We start from the raw sequence: 18,230 nt of genomic DNA, 5'->3' as shown, positions 1-18,230 counted from the left end.
GGGCCCGTCCCGGGGCTCTGCCCGCCCGGCGCCGGTAGCGTCTTTGCCGCCCCGGCCGTGCTCGCCGTCCCTGCCCCCGTGCAAGCGCTTGGGGGTGCAGTGATCGATCCCGGCAAGAGTTTTGCAAAGCTCTGAAACACCCTGAGCTGCGCACAGCAACCTGTGTTCTCCGAGGTGCTGGAGATGAGGAGTTAGTGTTCGCGACCGCCCGGCGAAGGGAGGTGTCTTCCTCAAGGGACCTTTCCTGACCCGTAGAGCCACTGGCTGCCCACGGCGGCGGGAGGACGCAAATGGGCAGCACGAGACCGGTGCGGCTGCTGGCAAGGAGGCAGCGGTCCCGGGAAAGGGCGGAGCGCCGCGGGGGGGTTCTCCCGGCACTGCACTTGCTACATTAACTCGGCGCGTCGGAGACGGCGACACAACTTTCCGGGTCTGCCCCGGGCGTCGGCGACAAGAGCCTCCTCGCCGCTCCGCTCGTCGCGCCCCCAGAGCCGGCCGCTGTCCGCGGCGGACTCCCGGCGGCAGCGGCGTCGCGGCTGCTCCTGACCCCGTCCCCGGGAGCCGGGCGGGCATGTCTCCCGCTCCCAGCCCCGCCGAGCGAGGCGGCCGCCGGGTCTGAAGGAGAGCGGGTGAGCCCCGCCGCCTCCCGGCCATGCGGCCCCTCCGCGCTCCCCTCGCCCTGCTCTGCCAGGTGCTGGGCGCGTGGGCTGCCTGCGCCCTGGCCCCGGACCCCGTCGCAGCCTCTGGGCCCCCGGCGCCCCCGCAGCGTGCCCGCTCGCCGCCAGCCCCGCCGCCCCTCGCCCCGGGCCGGCGGGCGGCCGCGGCGCTCCCCGGGCGCGGAGCCTTCCCTCGCGGGGCGGACGCCGCACCCGGCGGAGCGGCGGGGCCGGGCGGCAGCTGCGCGCCCCGCGGGGCGGCGGGGGCCGGGCGGCGGCGAGCGCGGAGCAGCGAGCCCGGAGCCGGCGCGGCGGCGGGGAGGGGCGGGGCGGGCGGCCCCCGCTGGCTGCCCCTGAACGGCTCGGCCGGCGGCGAGGGTAGCGCGGGGGGCCGCGGGAACGCCACGGGGCGCCGCGCCCGGCTCCGCAACCCCTTCTACCCGCTGACCGAGGAGTCGTACGGCGCCTATGCCGTCATGTGCCTCTCCGTGGTGATCTTCGGCATCGGCATCATGGGCAACATGGCAGTGATGTGCATCGTCTGCCACAACTACTACATGCGGAGCATCTCCAACTCTCTGCTGGCCAACCTGGCCTTCTGGGACTTCCTCATCGTCTTCTTCTGCCTGCCGCTGGTCATCTTCCAGGAACTCACCAAGAAGTGGCTTCTAGAAGACTTCTCCTGCAAAATCGTCCCGTATATCGAGGTAACGGCCGTGGGTGGGGATACATGGACCCCGAGCTCCTGTCCCCGCCGCTTCCCCGCCGCAAGCCTGAGCCGTGTGCGGGACCGGCGCTGCCCGCCGTCATTGCTGCCCGGGGACGTCCGGGTTTACCGGGTGCTCTTGCGACGGAGCGGGGCCCCTTCACGGCCCCACAGGGACCGGAGTTGGCAGTGGCCGCACCGGGTCCAGCGGCACCGGGATTTCTGTTGCTCCAGCTGAGTGCGACCGGCGCTTCCTGACACTCGCGCGACTTCTGCCAAACTTTCCTTGTTCCCTGTGACCCTGAAAAGCAAGTGGTCCTCTCAGGATTAGATTTCAAGGTTTTTGCTTTGTTTTTTTATGGTAAAGTGAAGTTGAGTCGGGAAAGCTGATGAAGGGCTTGAGGGGATAGCTTGTAAGGAGGTGATTGTAAAAAGGACCATCCATGCGATATCTGGGCTCTTAACTTATATTTCAGTGCTCAGATCTCACGTTTATTTAGCTTTTTTATTTATTTTTTTTCCAAAGGCACCAGTTTCATTTGAACTGCAGCTTCTTGGCAGTTGTTCAGAGGCTGTCAAAGAAGCTCTCAGACAGCTGGCCACAGTCCTGCCGGCAGTGCTCAGGTTGTCTGCTTTATTTATTTACTGGAACTGAACACGGGGGCTTGCTGCTAGGGTGGTAGCCTGCAGTTCTGGCTGGCTCTCCTGTATTCCCGAAACCTTTTGTTCAACGTTATTCTGTAACTGAGAACTGAGGAAACAACTGGTGATTCTCTCGTCCAACGAACGAGCTATTAGAAAAAAACCCAAACAATCAAAAAAAGCAACTCCGTATCCCCCTCCCAAAGAACCCTCAGATACCCAACCTGTTACTAATACACAGAGTATCAGTTTCAGCAGCACGTTAGTAGACAGTAACAGAATTAACTGTCAAATGATACTACGGTATTTTTAAGAAAGTGTCAAGAAAGATGTGTGACGTGTGTAGCCATAAAATTGTCACTGCTTCTTTCATCTGTGATGCAGTTTATTACTGGTGGTATTGAACAAAGGGTGGAGCTGTGCTACGCTTAGTTGAATTCTAGGCCAGTACTATACCACTACATTTGAAAAATTCAGAGTACACTTAAATGATTTGCATTTAAGAAGACATGATGCAGTAAATATGTATTTATTGAGAAACTGATAGTGCTTGAATCCTTTAAAATTTCTGATATGGATTCTGGGGCTGCTTGTTAACCAATAAAATAAGTAGTAGTGTTTTGAAAGTAACCATTTCAATTAAAATAGATAGTGTAGTTTGTGTTTCAAGGACTTTCATGTGACATTTCATGCTTCCTAACCCTTTCTTGGTGCATCCACATACGAAATTGAAATAATTCTTTGTAATGTTGATTCTAATTAAAAATTAGTAGTTTAAATGATTTGCATGGCCACACTGTTCCTCAAAATTAGTTGCTTATGCTTTGCAGCTTTGGGCACTAAAGAGTTTGTCAAACCGAAAGTAGTTTAGTTGAAATGTAGTTGCTGAAGTTCTAAACTGAAATCCTGAAAAATATTCAGCTTCTGCTATACCCCATTAGAATTTAATGGTACCTTTTATTTTCACTTTAAAGTTCTGTGGATGTCTAGAGTTGGTCTTATTCAAGAACTCGCACCAATTCAGTCAGGTTGAACCAGTAGCTTGATCCCTGTCTTAGGCTTAATTATTACTGGTGTCTAAAAGTAAAGCATTTTCTTTATCCCTGAGGAAATATAATTATCTTAGATCTAAGGTATGAATATAAAGGTGTATATCCTTAGGGTTCTCTGTTGCTCCCAGAATTGTATATTTTTTGTTCAGTGGTCATTAAATATAATACTCACGTATGTAAAGTATATTCATCACCCTGAGAGGAGTAAGTAAAAGGCTGGGTTTCCCCCTCTGTAAACTGTAGCAATGAATGGCAGATACTGAACACTAGTGGATTATGACTCTCCACAGTTCACCTGGAGCCTGGAGAGAAGGACAGTCCTGTAAATCGGGATTTGACCCTGCTGAGGCAGAGAAGGCAGAACAAAGGTTCACCACTTTCCAGGTGTTGTTCTAACCTCACAGGCATTACACAGTGACACTGACACCACCAGGAGCAATGCAGATGTGGAGCATGTAATGGAATCCATCCTATGAGCAGCTGCTGCTCCCTGCTGTGTCAAGGATTGGTTGCAGCAGTGCATTCATCTGACAGCTGAACAACACTGTCTTTTCCTTTGTAACTCACCTGAGCAGGCCCATCTCCTCACACAATGGGAAAGGGTGAAGTCTTCTTAGCTCCTTGAGAGGAAAGCTGTAGACAGCTGTCTTCAGGAGAGGTTTCCAGACCTTCTTGGAATACAAATAGAGTCATTATCCTGAAGATGGTCACATTTTAACCTGTTTTCCATAAGTTTGCACAGTGTTTAGTTCTTTAAGTGTCTCTTTATTCCATGCTTTTCATCTCTTTTTTTTTTTTGCATATGCTGTTTAGAGAGCTACATATCTCACCCAGGTTTGCAGATCCAGAAATATTTCAAGCATCAAAACCCCTTATTGGCCCGAGTCTTCTGTCATACCAACTTTTACTTTGAGAGCTAGGGAATGGGATGTCTGATTATCCACACAAGTGATGCAGTGATCACAGCACAGCATTTTAACGTAATTCAAGCATGCTTTGTGTTGTTTGAAGGTTTCAAGTGATCCCAGGGAAATACCTTGAGTATTCTTAGTTCAGCCTCTTGTGGCCAATTGGTTTTTATTTGTACTGTTTAATGGATATTGTGCAGAATTCCAATTGTTGCCAGTGATAACACATATGCACACATGGTCTGGGGAAAATGCTTTATTATATCTTCCTGCACATTTGTATAGGTAAAGACTAGGCTTCTAGCAGTGGAATGTCTCCACAAATATAATTTAAAGGGCAGTTTTCCCACACCTAATAAAGATCTTCTGTGACAAGTACATTAAGCAGTCATTTCAGCCATATATTGTATCACAGTACGGCCAGTTGTAACTACTAGTTTTGAATGTACTGAAAAGGAATTAAGAAGGGATTTAGAACAACTGATGCAGCTACTCTGCCTGAAGATGTGCTTCTCCTCTGCAATTTTAATATTCTACTCAATTTTTTTGCCACTTTTCTGCATGATTCAGAAGTCTAGCTTTTGGCATGCATGTCTGAAGTGTTCACCTGCACACTATGTTTATTTTGTCTTTCATATACTTTTGTCAGTATTACTCAGAATCAGGAGACATGGGGTAAATGACAATACAACAACAATGACTTTGGCTAATTCCTGCTGATGTGGAATCCTTTTTGGTTTTGTTTAAAGCACACACGGTCTTTTGAACAATATAGTTCCAGTTTCCCTACTTACAGATTTATGCTGGGCCTTAATAGAAAGAAATATGAATGTAGACAAAATCTGTACTGTTACTGTGCTTCTAAACACTTTACAACTGTTTGTCACGTGAAGTTGCATTGTCAGTTTTTTTTATTTTAAGGCTGAAAGCCAATAATGAAGAGATTAAATAAATTGTTTAAGACCCAGAGCAACTTGCACAAGATGACAAATGGATTCTGTAAGGTAGGACTAGAAACCTCCTTTTGGGCTTTAGAAGGAAATTTGCTTGAGTTGTTGGCATTTTGCTCTTGGAGGTTACACTAGGAGCTTTATGTGTTTGAGGGGGTCATTGGAAGCAGGCATCACATTCTATGCCAACATATTGAATCAAGCTGCTTCTAGCCGAGTAAGGATTTAGAATTGAGGAATGGTCTAGCATGAGGGTTTGCAGAGGCTGATTTACCATCCTGTGCAGTCCAGCACAGAGCAGGAAGTTGCCCTGCATTCAGTGGTTGTAAACATGAGCCCCTCTGCCTTTCCCATACACCTCACAAAGAATAGAAGGACAAAGTTTGTGGTGTCCTCATCTGGACCATATCATGCATTTGAGACTGGTGTGATTCTGGAGCAGGTTGACAATAAAAGCCTTTGGAATCTGATGCCCAATTTCTGTGTGTGCTTTTGGCAGTGAATTTGTGGCATCACTCCTGTTTCTGGTGGGCAAGTTCCAGCTCAGGGAAGCTATCACAATTAGTATTCTTAGTGGAAAGCATTGATTTGGATTGAAATATGAATTACTGTCTTTCCCTGGAGCTGATCCTCCAGGGCAATTTGAGGTGAGGCTTTTTCCAAGTTCTCTCTTTTACTTGACAGAGGTAAGTTAGAAGCACAGAGAAAGTGGCCATTCTCTGCCTCTTCCAAAGCTGTCAGAAGAGATCCCTATTTTAAGTTTCACTTTAGGGAAGCAAATACATTTTTTATGGGAGTTTGTAAAAGCTGTGTATTATCTGTCTTTTCTGTGTCTTTTGATGTGCAGCATTTCCTTTGTGTCTCTTCTTTGACTCTAGTCAGAGCTGTGCTCCTGAACCTCCAGTGAGTCCTCTGGGTTATAGGCAAAGACACTCAGAGATGTTTGCAGTTTCAAAGCTTCATCATGAGAGTTTTCTAGGGCAATGGCTACATGTATCTTTAACTGAGCAGAATATCTTCAGTGCTTATCACACAATGAACAATTATTTAAAACAAAAGTGTTAATATATCTCTGCCCTTTAGGTATTAATGGCATGTTGATAATAGCTGCCATGTTGGTTGTTCTGTCAGTCTGTCTTTCCTCTGAAAATCCTGTCCTTAGGGTCTTCTAAGCTGTTGCTTTTGGCTAAACTTTGCCTGTGGCATTTCAGCATGGAAATGAATTTGTGTCAGAGTAGGTTTAAAATTGGGTCAGTAATATTTAAGTTACATATATGAGGAGAGGAGAAGGCAGCATCTGTGATCCCAGCACCATTGACTCTGCTCTGAACACTGGCATGTCATTTCTCCATATGACAGCAAAAGGAGGAAGAAGCAGATTTCTAGCAGTAGTTCCATATTGTTAATATTAAGGATTAGTGCAGGAGTCCCTTGTGTAGTGTGATGAGAACTTGATTGCCAGAGGAGAATGACATTTGTTTCTTTATTAAAAAACAAAAAAGAAAAAAAAATAAATTTACCTATATGGTAGCATGGTAGATTGCAAACAGGAAAATGAACAAACATTAAATCCTTTTGTGTTTTGTGATATTTCCAACCCCTTGGATAAGCATGTGGTGTACTAATGAGTGTTTCCAGTGCCCTGGTAGTCTGTTGGCTTTCACTTCCAGCAGAACTCAAGAGCGGCGCATGGAAGTAGACTGATTCTGAGCAGTATAGCTTGGGATATACAGAAGAATAAATATCTTCTGTATATTTACAGAATATAATATAATATGTGTGCTCTGTGTCTCCTTGATGTGAATGTTGATAGTACTACAAAGGAAACAGCAGTATTGTACCTGTTATTCCATGTGTGTAGGACCATCTCCATGGTAGTAGATTGCAGAATTACCATCTTGTCTTTTAGATAAGTGATGTAGATTTTTATTTGGGATGCCTAAGGTAATTGCTAATGTCAGAGTGGTACCCTGGCCCCAGATCTTCTTAGCCAGTGAATTATTTTTGCCACACCACAGTAGTGTTTTCACTGAGTGACTCTTTTCTATTTTAATGCATAAAGCTGTTAATGTTTAGTAGCACTTCTTGTAAGAAATACAGAGATATTTATTTATTTTTGTTCTTTCATAATAATGACTGTTTTTCTTAGTTTTGTTTTGGGTTGTTTTTTGGGGGGGGTTGGTTTTTTTTGGGGGGGGGAGTGGAGTGGGGCTTTTTAATTAAAGGAACAGAATCTAGATAAATATTACATAATTGTTTGCAATGGGATGATCTTTTATGTTGCAGTAGACTGGTCTTATTACTGGGCTCTATACTGTAAGTGTAGAGTAGCACAAAAAAAAAGTATTGCAATCTGTGCTAACTTTATTTATTTATCTTAGGCAAAACTTAGAAATCTACAGGAGCCCCCCTGGTATGTTGCATTAGCATACTGAAAAGCTATGAAGTTTGATGTGCATGTAGAACAGCCATAAGAAAATTATAAACTATAATGGCTTGAGGAAAAAATTAGTTACTTATATGCTACAACAGGAATGGATATAAAGAGTCATATATAGAGGGTGTCACTGATAGCTCAGAGGTGGCTTAGATAGTAGTCATCAACCTCTTCTGTAGTTCAGCTTTCCCATTACAATGGGAAAATGTTTTGAATACCCATCTTGTGTTGTAACGAAGGAAGAGTGCCACGTAGTTTTGAGAAACTCTTTGCTATCAACATAAAATATATTGTCGTAGAAAATTCAGCTTCAGCTGGTAGAAGAATCCACTTCTTATAGCACCTTTATTTTATCTTGTTCAGTATTAACTTAGTCAACATTGTTTCCACTCACTTCTCCATCAGAATGGTCACTCTCATTTCCAGCCTTGAGTTGCTCTTAGCTAGTTGATTTCCATTCTGTTACATTCACTGTCCTTTGACTTAAGTCTCAAAATAGATTTCTTTGTAGATAGCAGTAATATCACTTCTTGCTCTTTTTCTTACTGGATGGAGTGACCCAACCTCTCTTTTATATTCACTTACAGCATTTGGTCTTCGTTGATCTTTCCACCCAAGTCCCCTTTTCTGATTTTGTTTCTGGTTTTCATTACTGTTGACTAGAAATTAGTGGGAGAAAATTCAGTCTTATTTCCACAGCCATAACTCAGTGTAATATATCTATACTGCTCTGCTGGTCAGCCAGAGGCTCTGCTCCGGGAGGCCAGGGCCAAGAGCTGTGGGACCACAGCCAGGAGAAGAAGTAGGGCAGGCCAGGAAAGGCCTGGGAACATTTTGGTAATTGTTAGTTTGTGAAAGAGGAACTAATATGTTGGAAGGATGGACAGGAGAACTGATGCAATTATGCTGAGCATTTCATGAGTTTGCTGTTGTTCTCTGTGGCCTCAGTTCCCCAAATCAGTTTGGACACAGTTGACTAATAGCTGGTGAGCTAATGATCAAAGGTTTATGCAGTGTCTTGAAGGGGCATCACAGTGCCCACTCACGGTGTCAGTGCTTTTTAAAGAGCAACAGTATTTAAAGAGACTCTTTTGTAACAATGTCTTCCTCTGGGGGTGTATGCTGTAGCTGGTAATCCCTTCAACAGCAGCTCTCTGCCGAATGGTGTGGGTATCTTCTCAAAGCAGGAGTTCCTTCACTTCTTCAAAGCAGATTGATGGTCATTCAGTTAGAAATTTGGGGACTTTTCTGATTTCATGTAGTAAGAGAAAGTTGTAAAATTCTGAATGTCTAGAGACTGCAGGAGAATCTTCAGAGGGACCATATGGAAATAAACCACGTAATTAAATGATGATCAAAAACTACTGAGCCTGAGCTGCCCTTACCTTGTCTCATTTCTTGCCAGGTTGGTGGAATTAAGACTGCGACAGCATATCAGACACTCAGCTGTTACAAGAAGAGTAGCCTTGCACCACTTTTTGTTAATTTGTGCTTTACCTTCCCCCTGTCAAATTAATGATCTTAAGTCTGTAGTTATTTCAAGGCCATACAGCATGATAAAAGGAAACTTCTCTAAATTCTTTCACACTTTCAGCTTAACTCTTAGTATGACTGGTATGAAGAACCACACCTAAACGGAAATTGTGTGAACATGCAGAATGCATGTCTCAGTTCTCACCCGTGTAGGTTTCGAGCAGCACCCATTGATTTTGCTGGCTAGTACTCATAAGTCTGCTGTGTGGGGTAAGTAATCCGACCCTTGATTTGCTCTACTGCATTTAAGCAAGTCAGCTGGAGTGAATCCATGATCATCTGCTTGAGTGTTCTTGTTTGTTTTTTGCAAGCTTTTCCAACACATCACTAACTCTGCTAATCTACAGAAAATAAGAAACTGTTGCCTGTTTCAGGGAGACACTGTCTTTGTTTAGCACGTTTCATCAGTAAATCCACAGGAGGGTTTTCAAAGCCGCCTTCCAGTATTCTTAGTTGTTTCCTCTTGCTCTATTTCCCTGTTTTAAGCCTCCACGTTGTTGGTCAATTAATGTGACAGGAACCCCGTAGGTTATGTTTGTTCATGGCAGACATGTCTTCTTTCATTAGTCCAGCCCTAACAGCTGCAGAGTTTCAGTGTCTCGCCACTAAATGAAATGAAATGCTGAAGCAAAACAAGTGTGTGTGTTGTGGTGGGGGGAGACTCACATAAGAGCCGAAAGGGAAAATCTTAATGTACAAAAGCTCAGGTTTTCTTCTGTTCTGCTGATTTTTATTTCAATCCCTATTAATTTCCAAATCTCAGTTATTTCCCTGTCTCTTATAATTGTATCGAGCTGAGTCCTGACCCTTTTGTTATTCATGTTGCATGTTAAGGCTAAAGGTTTTGCTGCCACTAAGAAATTTGAAGACTGCACACACATTTAAATGTTTTGGAAACAAAGTCACTAATCTTGAATTAAAAAATCTGACTCTCAGCTGTGATACAGGAATATCGTATTTCATTAGTGAAGTTTATCACTGTTCGTTAAGATTTCCCTGTAATGATTTTTCTTTAAATTTATTTTTTCCTTAATTGTTTTTATTTTTTGCTGTATTTACCAAACTTTCTTTGTCAGACAATTTAACTTCCAAATCAATATGTTTGCCTATTAAAAATGTTTACAGTACTGCCTTGTCATTAATAAATATTTCTGCAAGTTAATTAGTGAGAGATTGCATCTTACTTATTGCATCTTTTAGGAAGCTGCTTCAAAGAATTCTCCAACCAAGCCAACATCTTACAGTTCTAATCCCAAGTGCCTAATATTTTTGAGTAATAGTCAATTTTAGCAATCTGATATGGCCATTAAATACTGAAGGCTGAAATTAATGATACATTTATAAAATTGTGCTACATATCTTTGCAGAACTTTTTTCAGAGATGCATAAACACTATTATTTCAATATTATGGTGGAAATCAGAAAGTGTTTCTTAAAATCTGTCTATATGAAATTTAAATATAGCATTGCACATCAAATTTTGATAAGCAAAGTTATAGTGAACTGCCTAATATTACTTTAGATTTCCCAGTTAATTGCACAGATATGGTTCATTCATAATAAAAGTTAGCATTCTTTACATTTATTAGGAATATTATTTAACTTAGTTTTTTTTCTTCTGCATCAACATATTTTCAGCATAACATAAGTATGCAAACCCAAGAAAATAAGTGAATTAAAATTCAACAGGGCACTTAATCTTTCTCCAATTGAAGTTAATGGGCGTCCTGCTTTAAATTTGAACTAAAGTTGAATTTATTGTTAATAGAATTAGGCCAAAATGTATATAGTGTTCTTGCAAATTTCTTCTAGGAAATTGAATTATAAACAGGATAAAATGATAGGAAATGATGTTTCATGACAGCACAAGATTTCTGTTCATGCACAGAATAATGATTATTAAAGCTAGAGAACATAAGCATTGCTCTGTATTTGTTCCTCACAGTATATAATTGACAGCTCTGTCTGATCCATCTTTAAATCATTTAAAGAATGAAACTTCTTCCATTTCTCCTGGCCTACAGTACCCTTTTCCACAGAATGTTTCCTATGGAAGTAAGTCTGGGTCTTCCTTGAATTTTTTCTAGATGGAATATGGGCTATAGGTTATATAGAGCCTAACTACTATAGTGAGGGTTAATTTTGCACAGGCTCTGGAAGTCTGAGGATCTCAAATACAATTTCTTTGAATTCATGGTAGGGGATGACTTTATGTGCCTACATCCGATCAAAATTTCACTTAAAAGTCTAAGTCCGCAAAAGTAGTTGTTGGATCCTACTTAGTTCAGTAGGTGCCTAATCCTCAGGGTTTCTGAGTTTTGTAGATATGGAAGGTTTAATGTTTTGATCCCCTGCATGCATGATGAACTTGTACTGTGGTCATTAGTTTGTACTTCTGCTGAAGGAAGCCTCTCCTGTCTCTCCCCTTTTGATTTAAAATTCCAACCCCTGTGGTGGAACCAATCTTTCTGAAAAACACCCCGTAGAAAAAAGTGAGGGAGGGAACAGTTTAGTTTAAAATTTTAGTCAATTCCTCTATATTTTTTTTCCACTCAGTGTTGCACAGATGCTTGCTTGGATCTCCAGGAGAGGTTGACACCAAGCTGGAATAAGAATTTGTAGGCGAAAAAATAGAAGCATGTACTCTTTTTGGAATGCATGCTGGATGATAGCTCAGCAGAGGAAGCTAAGTTCTGTCTGTGATGCTTCTTTTGATGGTGCTCAGCACCATGGTGTTCAACTGCTTCTCTTCCCCTCCGCCCCTTTTTTCTCATTTTGTTTTCCCTTTTCTCCACTATGTTTTTTTTTTTTTCCTCCCCCAGACAGCACCTGTATTAACCTGTTTCCTTTCCTCCTTCTCAGGTGGCCTCTCTGGGAGTCACCACATTCACACTGTGTGCTCTCTGCATTGACCGGTTTCGTGCGGCCACCAACGTGCAGATGTATTACGAGATGATCGAGAACTGCACCTCGACGACGGCCAAGCTGGCGGTCATCTGGGTGGGCGCCCTGCTGCTGGCGCTGCCCGAGGTGGTGCTGCGCCAGCTGGCCAGCGAGGACCCCGGGTACAGCGGCAGCCCCCCCGGCGAGCGCTGCGTGGTGAAGATCTCCACGGCACTGCCCGACACCATCTACGTGCTGGCTCTCACTTACGATGGGGCACGGCTCTGGTGGTACTTTGGCTGCTATTTTTGTTTGCCTACCCTGTTCACTATTACCTGCTCCCTGGTGACAGCGAGGAAAATCAGGAGGGCAGAAAAAGCCTGCACAAGGGGGAACAAGCGACAAATTCAGCTAGAAAGTCAGATGAACTGCACGGTGGTGGCTTTGACCATTTTATATGGATTTTGCATCATTCCTGAAAACATTTGCAACATTGTGACTGCCTACATGTCCACAGGGGTCTCTCGACAGACTATGGACCTCCTCCATCTCATTAGTCAGTTCCTTTTGTTCTTTAAGTCCTGTGTTACCCCAGTTCTCCTGTTCTGTCTCTGTAAACCCTTCAGCCGGGCCTTTATGGAGTGTTGCTGTTGCTGCTGTGATGAGTGCATCCAGAAGTCTTCCACAGTGACGAGTGATGACAATGACAATGAGTACACCACAGAACTGGAGCTCTCCCCATTCAGTACCATCCGTCGCGAAATGTCGACTTTTGCCTCCGTGGGGACTCACTGTTAATTGACCTTAGGACTTTATTTCCTGTACCTTTCTCCTTTTTATTTTTTTTACTTCATATTTTTCTTCTTGAAGCAAAATGCAGGAAAAAAAGTTACTGCTAAAAACTACTTTTGAAACCAATCTGTATTAACAGTCATGCTTTGGAAAATAATTTGTTGGGTTACTAAAAAGAGAGAAAGAGAGAGAAGGAGAGGCAGCACTCAATTTTAGATGATGAGATTTTGTATGGTGCTAGGATTTCATTGGTTGGGGAGGAGGATCCATATCAATCCACTTTTTAAAATTCTTTAGTATTTTTTTTGATAATCACTGTAAAATGATTATATAGACATTGTGGGCTTTGCAAGGTGTTTCATGTAAAAGATGTGGTGGAAAGTATTTGAAAGTAGTTTTAATCCAATTACTGTACACTATTTTGAGAGGACTTGGGCTTCAGAAAATTTATAAAGTAGCATAAAAATAAATGAGGTTTTATTCTTTAACTTGATTGTCAATCTGCATTTAACAAAAACACCTATGAGTAGTATTAAATTCCTTTAATAAGTAAAAAAATCTTCGCATATAATAATTTAGGTGGCCATATTTAATTAACATTTGGGTACTTACACTTGAAGGATATAATTACAGTGTTTAAGGAAGATGGTTATAATGGTATTAGGTTTGTAGGAATGGGCTTTTTTAAAGTTATATTATGAAGGTTCAACGTGCCTCACTGAAAATTTTCTTCTTAACTTGCAGGTATACAAAATCTTGTGTTATTTTATACTTCTTACAAAGAAACACTCATTATCACTGAATTTTGTCTTGTGTGGTTTCAAAATCAAGATTCTTTCCAGAATTGGTTTTACATTGAGTTTATGTTCTCAGTCTCTGTATATATAGCTCCTACTGGCTTCAGTGAGAGTCTTACTGCAGAGAAAGGCTTTTTTTTGCCAGAGGGTTGCTGACAATAAATGTGAGGGACTGAAACATGTGGAGAGTGAATTCCTTCTCTTTTAAAAGGTAAAAACACACTTGGACACTTGGGGCTTGACCCAGAGCCCGTGGCAGTCAATGGAAAGGTTTCCATCAATTTCAGAGAGCTTTGAATCAGACTGGCATCTCTTGTTTATTCTGGGATATGTATCATGAATATTAATCACAGGGACTCTGTATACTGATTCAGAATCATGCTGCTCTCACAGAAACTGCTATTCACTAGCAGTTCACAGCTCTGAAGCTGGTTTTGAGAGCCACAGTGTGTTTTGCTGATGGCTTCTTGCTGTCCGCAGAGTTGTTAAAACAAGGGTAATGTCAACACTGCCAGCAACAGTGTGATACAGTAAAATCTAAAGTTGTTATAAGCAAGCCAGGTTGGAGACTGGGAAGTGCCTATCCTTATCAGCAGAGCTTATTTCCCCACTCTTGGCTGAAGTAGACATTCTGTTCTTGGCAGGCCAGCTTGCTTATATTTACACTGGGCAGCAGGCTGAAGGGTAGACATGCTGAGGAGCTGAATTTTTTATAGATAGCTTGTATTTTAATACTAATTAAATAAATAATGCAGCTGTATTGAGCAGAAGGAAAATCTCATGCATTCCTGCTTTGAAATTAACAGTGAATGTAACTGATGTAGTCTTACCTTTGTCATGATACCTGCCTCTATTTATGTTAAAGAACTTGCTCTAACTTCTGGAAAGGACTCTATTTTTTGTTTGTAGATTCCAGACTTAGTATGTCTAATCTTGGTATCTGCTGGGGCAAGCAGTATTTCTTCTTTTTCTTTACCATTTTAACCTATGATAATTTCAACTAAGAAAAACAGTTGCAATTAATTAATATGCATATGAATCCAAACATATATGCACTTGAGTTCTTTTTCTGACTTTTGAGTCAGATATTGGGACCTAGCAAGGCCGTCTACTTTAGCGACAGGCATTTGTTTCTGCTTAGAACTTGAGAAATTACCCTAAGTTTTAAAAATCCTATTTAACATGTTCAATCACTTTTGAAGATAGGAACTGTCCCTTCCTTATAAAACCTTTCATTGGCTTGACTTTGCTTGATTACATTCAATATAGTATGAAAGGGATTAAAGAGAAAGGATGAAAACAAAATCTTCCTCACTTTGGTGCCTGTGTTTCCTCAAATACATATTCCCATCTCTGCATTTTGATTTTTTACTATTCTTTTTTACGTGCCAATATTTATAAAGAATGGGATTAAAACTCCCTTTTTGTTCTTTGCTGAGAGAATTGTTTTCTTCGGCTGCCTTTTCTGTTACAGCAGGGGCTCAAGGATCTTGGAAAAGAACAGCAGAATGGGAGGAAGCACTTCAAAAGAAACAAATGAAAGAAATAGAGAATTTACTTGGGAATTTTAAATTATCACATTTTGTTATTTTAGGTGCAAGTTTGCATCAGAACACAAAATGTCCCCATGGCTTTGGATATAAGGTACTTCCAGGTTTCCACTCAACAATGGGCATGTGTCAGCTCTGCTAAATACTGTTGCTGGCTCCCAGGTTACATATTCTGTGTCCCAGAGAGGTGCAGTTTGCTTCTCCATGTAAACATTTCCACAATATGTGTATGGTAGTCCTGGAAAAAAAACCAAACAAACCAACCAACCAAGCCAAACAAAAATACCCAGCAAAACCAAACCAACAACGAACCCAATAGCAACAACAAACCCACACCCAGCAAAAAAACCCACCCCCACATAAAAGATGTAGTAAGTCATTGAAGAAGATAGGATTTGAAGATCTAATGCTGTGTTTGTAAATACATCTTCCTACTTGTGTGGCAGAGCATTCTTCAGCCTTGTATTCAATGGGGCTTCTTTGTACCCTGTGTAACCTTGCCTTTGCTGCTGCTGAAAGAGCATTTTTCACAGCTATTTCTCTGCCTTGCCATGGATAACTGTAGCAATTTGACATGCAAGACACCCTTGTATTCTAATTTGTTCTTTAAATTGGGTAAACTAATACCACATTGGCAGATTTGTATTGTCACAGCCATTCAAGTGTCATGATAAATGATTCCTTATGTTAAAGATGCCCTGCATTTCTTCCAGCTTTTGGGATTGATGCTCTGAACTCTTGAAATTTTCTTGTGTTTGCTTTTCTTACTTTCTTTAATATTCTTAGAAGCTGCTTCTGTCTGTTTTGAATCCAGTTCTGTCAGACATTTGTCTATTAACAAGAGGGCATTTGGTGACTGAAGATTTGCTTATTGCAAAGATTTAATTTTTTTATCTAAACTAGAGAAACTTGCAGAGCATGGTGATCAACATAGAAGAGTGATGGAATGGAAAAATCAGATTGTAAGGTAGGAAAACCTTATACCTCTCAGGTACATAAGCCTTTAACATGTTAGCACTAATTGTCCCAGCCCTAGTCCCATTGAGAAATTATAAACAATGAAACTCTAGTATGTATTTCAGTATCTCCAATGAAAACATTTCTTGACCTGTATCAAAATGTAATTGTGTAGGCCAAAGTACAAATGGCAAATTATTGAGAAATCTCTTATTTTACCACTTCCAAGATAAATTCCTACATTCAACCTTAAATAAATCCTGCCCTTAAATGACATCTGTGTCTTGCTCAGCTCCTGTTCTGTCATTGAGACTGTGACGTAAGCTTCCACAGCTGCTGCTCCAGCAGCTCTGGGAATGGCTCCTAAAGACACTGCAGATGTTTCCAAGCATGTCCTACATCTCTTCATTAGGCTTGTCTCAGTTTGAGACAAGTTTAGGGAGAAATGTCCTGGAAGGAACATCTCCTCTACAGAAGGCAGGTTTCAGGACTCCCTCCCCCCACCAGTATGAAAGGAATTTCTTGGAGGAAAGTGAAAAAAACTATTTAACGAACAAAGTACCAGCAGGGCACAGGAAAAATGAATAACTGTTAAAATATTAACCTCCTCGATGCAGAGAAAGCTGGTGGATTCTGAGTTCTTTTCTGTAGCTGGCTCTGATTCCTTTTCCTGGTCTTAAAATCAAGAGTCAAACACAGTTAGAAGGGGAAAAGGGATTTTACCTTGGTATTTATTTTAAGGATCCTTAGGTGTACACGTCCAGGTCAAATGCACCAAAATGCACCCCGCAAAAAAATGCCCGCCCTGAAAGATCGGGTAAAACATTATAGGTTTTACTAATTAGCATATCTATCAAAGGTTCCCCAATGAGAGGCTCGAGTGAGCCCCTCTCCCCAAGGAACCTTCTCCTGGATGGCTCTATCTTAGTTTACAGAATGTGTTCTGGAGAGGACCTTGGGGTCTGGGGCACACTGATCCCTAACTATGAAGCTTCTAAAACGTTTAGTCTCTTAGCTTAACAAACAAGTCCAAGAATGTACGGAAAAAGCATTAGGAATACAGAAGGTGTAAAAAGGTATAACGGGTACAAAAGAAAAGGCAAAAATCTTCATGGCATCAGCTCAGTCCCTTCCAAGGCCCGAGGCTGGGCTGTGGCGTCCCTGCAGCCTCCCTGCTGGTTCACGGGGTCCGATGATCTGGTTCTGGGATCACAGCTAGGCCAAACAGTTCCAGAAGAGGAAGAAGCAGCAACCGGAGGATTTCGGTATGCTGGTATGGGAAAATTTCTTGCCTCAGCTAACAGGCTGGCTAAAAGCAGGAAGGTGCTCCCTCAGCTCTGCAACAGTGAGAGCATGAGAGAAGTGAGAGCATGGGGGAGCGTCTGTGAGTCCTTGAGCACAAACCATGCTGAGGAATTTTCCCGGCTCCCCACCACTCTTCCCTCGGACCCAGCTTAAAACTGCGGGACCCATTTCTGGGCAATAAGCAGACAATAGGGGAATGCAGTATTATCATAAAATCACCCCAAGACAAGGCTCCATGGTGAGACTGTCCTATTGTGCTCCTGGCACTCAGAAGCAAAGTAGATTCTATGAAACATGAATTGCTACTGAAATTCTGAGTAGCTTATCCAAATTCATTAAACAACAAGAGTATTCAAAATCTCCCCTAGTATCTTTGAGCCATTGTCTCAGACACAGTGTAAATACATGCAGCTTGCCCTGTGGGTGCCTAACTGTTGTTGATGCACTCAGATACACCGCTGAGCTGCTTCTGGAGTTTTTTTGCCAGTTGGCATTAAAAGAACTCCAAAACCACTTAAATCATCCCCTTGCTATTGTGCTGGAACTAACACTGAAGGCAAAACCTGCTGAAATTAGTCTGTCTCCTTAGCTGGGCTCTGTCTTGTCTATGCATGGAGAGCGCATCTAAAGTTACAGGCTGTAAGTGGATACAGGCTTAGCATAGTAGCATCAGCATGTAAAAGTTTGTGCATGTTCTAATGAATCAAAAATTTAGGGTTCTGTTATTTCTAGGATGGAAGAGCAAGATTCAAAACTCTGTTCTGCTTGATTTATAGGTGACACTTGAAATTTTGTTGTTCAACATGCCATCAGAAAGGCATAACTGCTGTAGTAATAGACCCACTGGTGATATTACAGAGGGGAGAACCTGTGAGAAGTAAACTGCCTGCAGAAAGCTGACTCACCTTAGTTCCATAAGAACTAATAGTTTGCCCAAATTGCAAAGGCAAACAGGGACCTTGAAGTGGATCTGCTATGTCATGACTTCTTATATCTGAATGCTGAAATGATCCTTCTTTCCTCATATCACTGAAAAATGTCATTAGGAGGAGTTATAACTTT

At 42.3% G+C, this 18,230-nt stretch overlaps 1 protein-coding gene across 1 annotated transcript; it reads left to right on the top strand.

Moving 5' to 3' along the window:
* Window positions 1–652: 652 nt before the first annotated feature.
* On the top strand, window positions 653–12,565 carry GPR37 (G protein-coupled receptor 37; the record flags this gene model as incomplete). The annotated part of the gene is made up of 2 exons (XM_082280479.1): window positions 653–1,363; window positions 11,747–12,565. 2 exons carry the CDS (start codon window positions 653–655, stop codon window positions 12,563–12,565), a joined length of 1,530 nt encoding a protein of 509 aa, XP_082136605.1.
* Between the last annotated feature and the right edge of the window lie 5,665 nt (window positions 12,566–18,230).

Source organism: Coloeus monedula (assembly GCF_965178545.1).
Source record: "Coloeus monedula genome assembly, chromosome: 4".
Lineage (NCBI taxonomy): Eukaryota > Metazoa > Chordata > Aves > Passeriformes > Corvidae > Coloeus > Coloeus monedula.
Note: the sequence above shows the minus strand (reverse complement) of the source record. Positions and strands in the feature narration are given on the sequence as shown.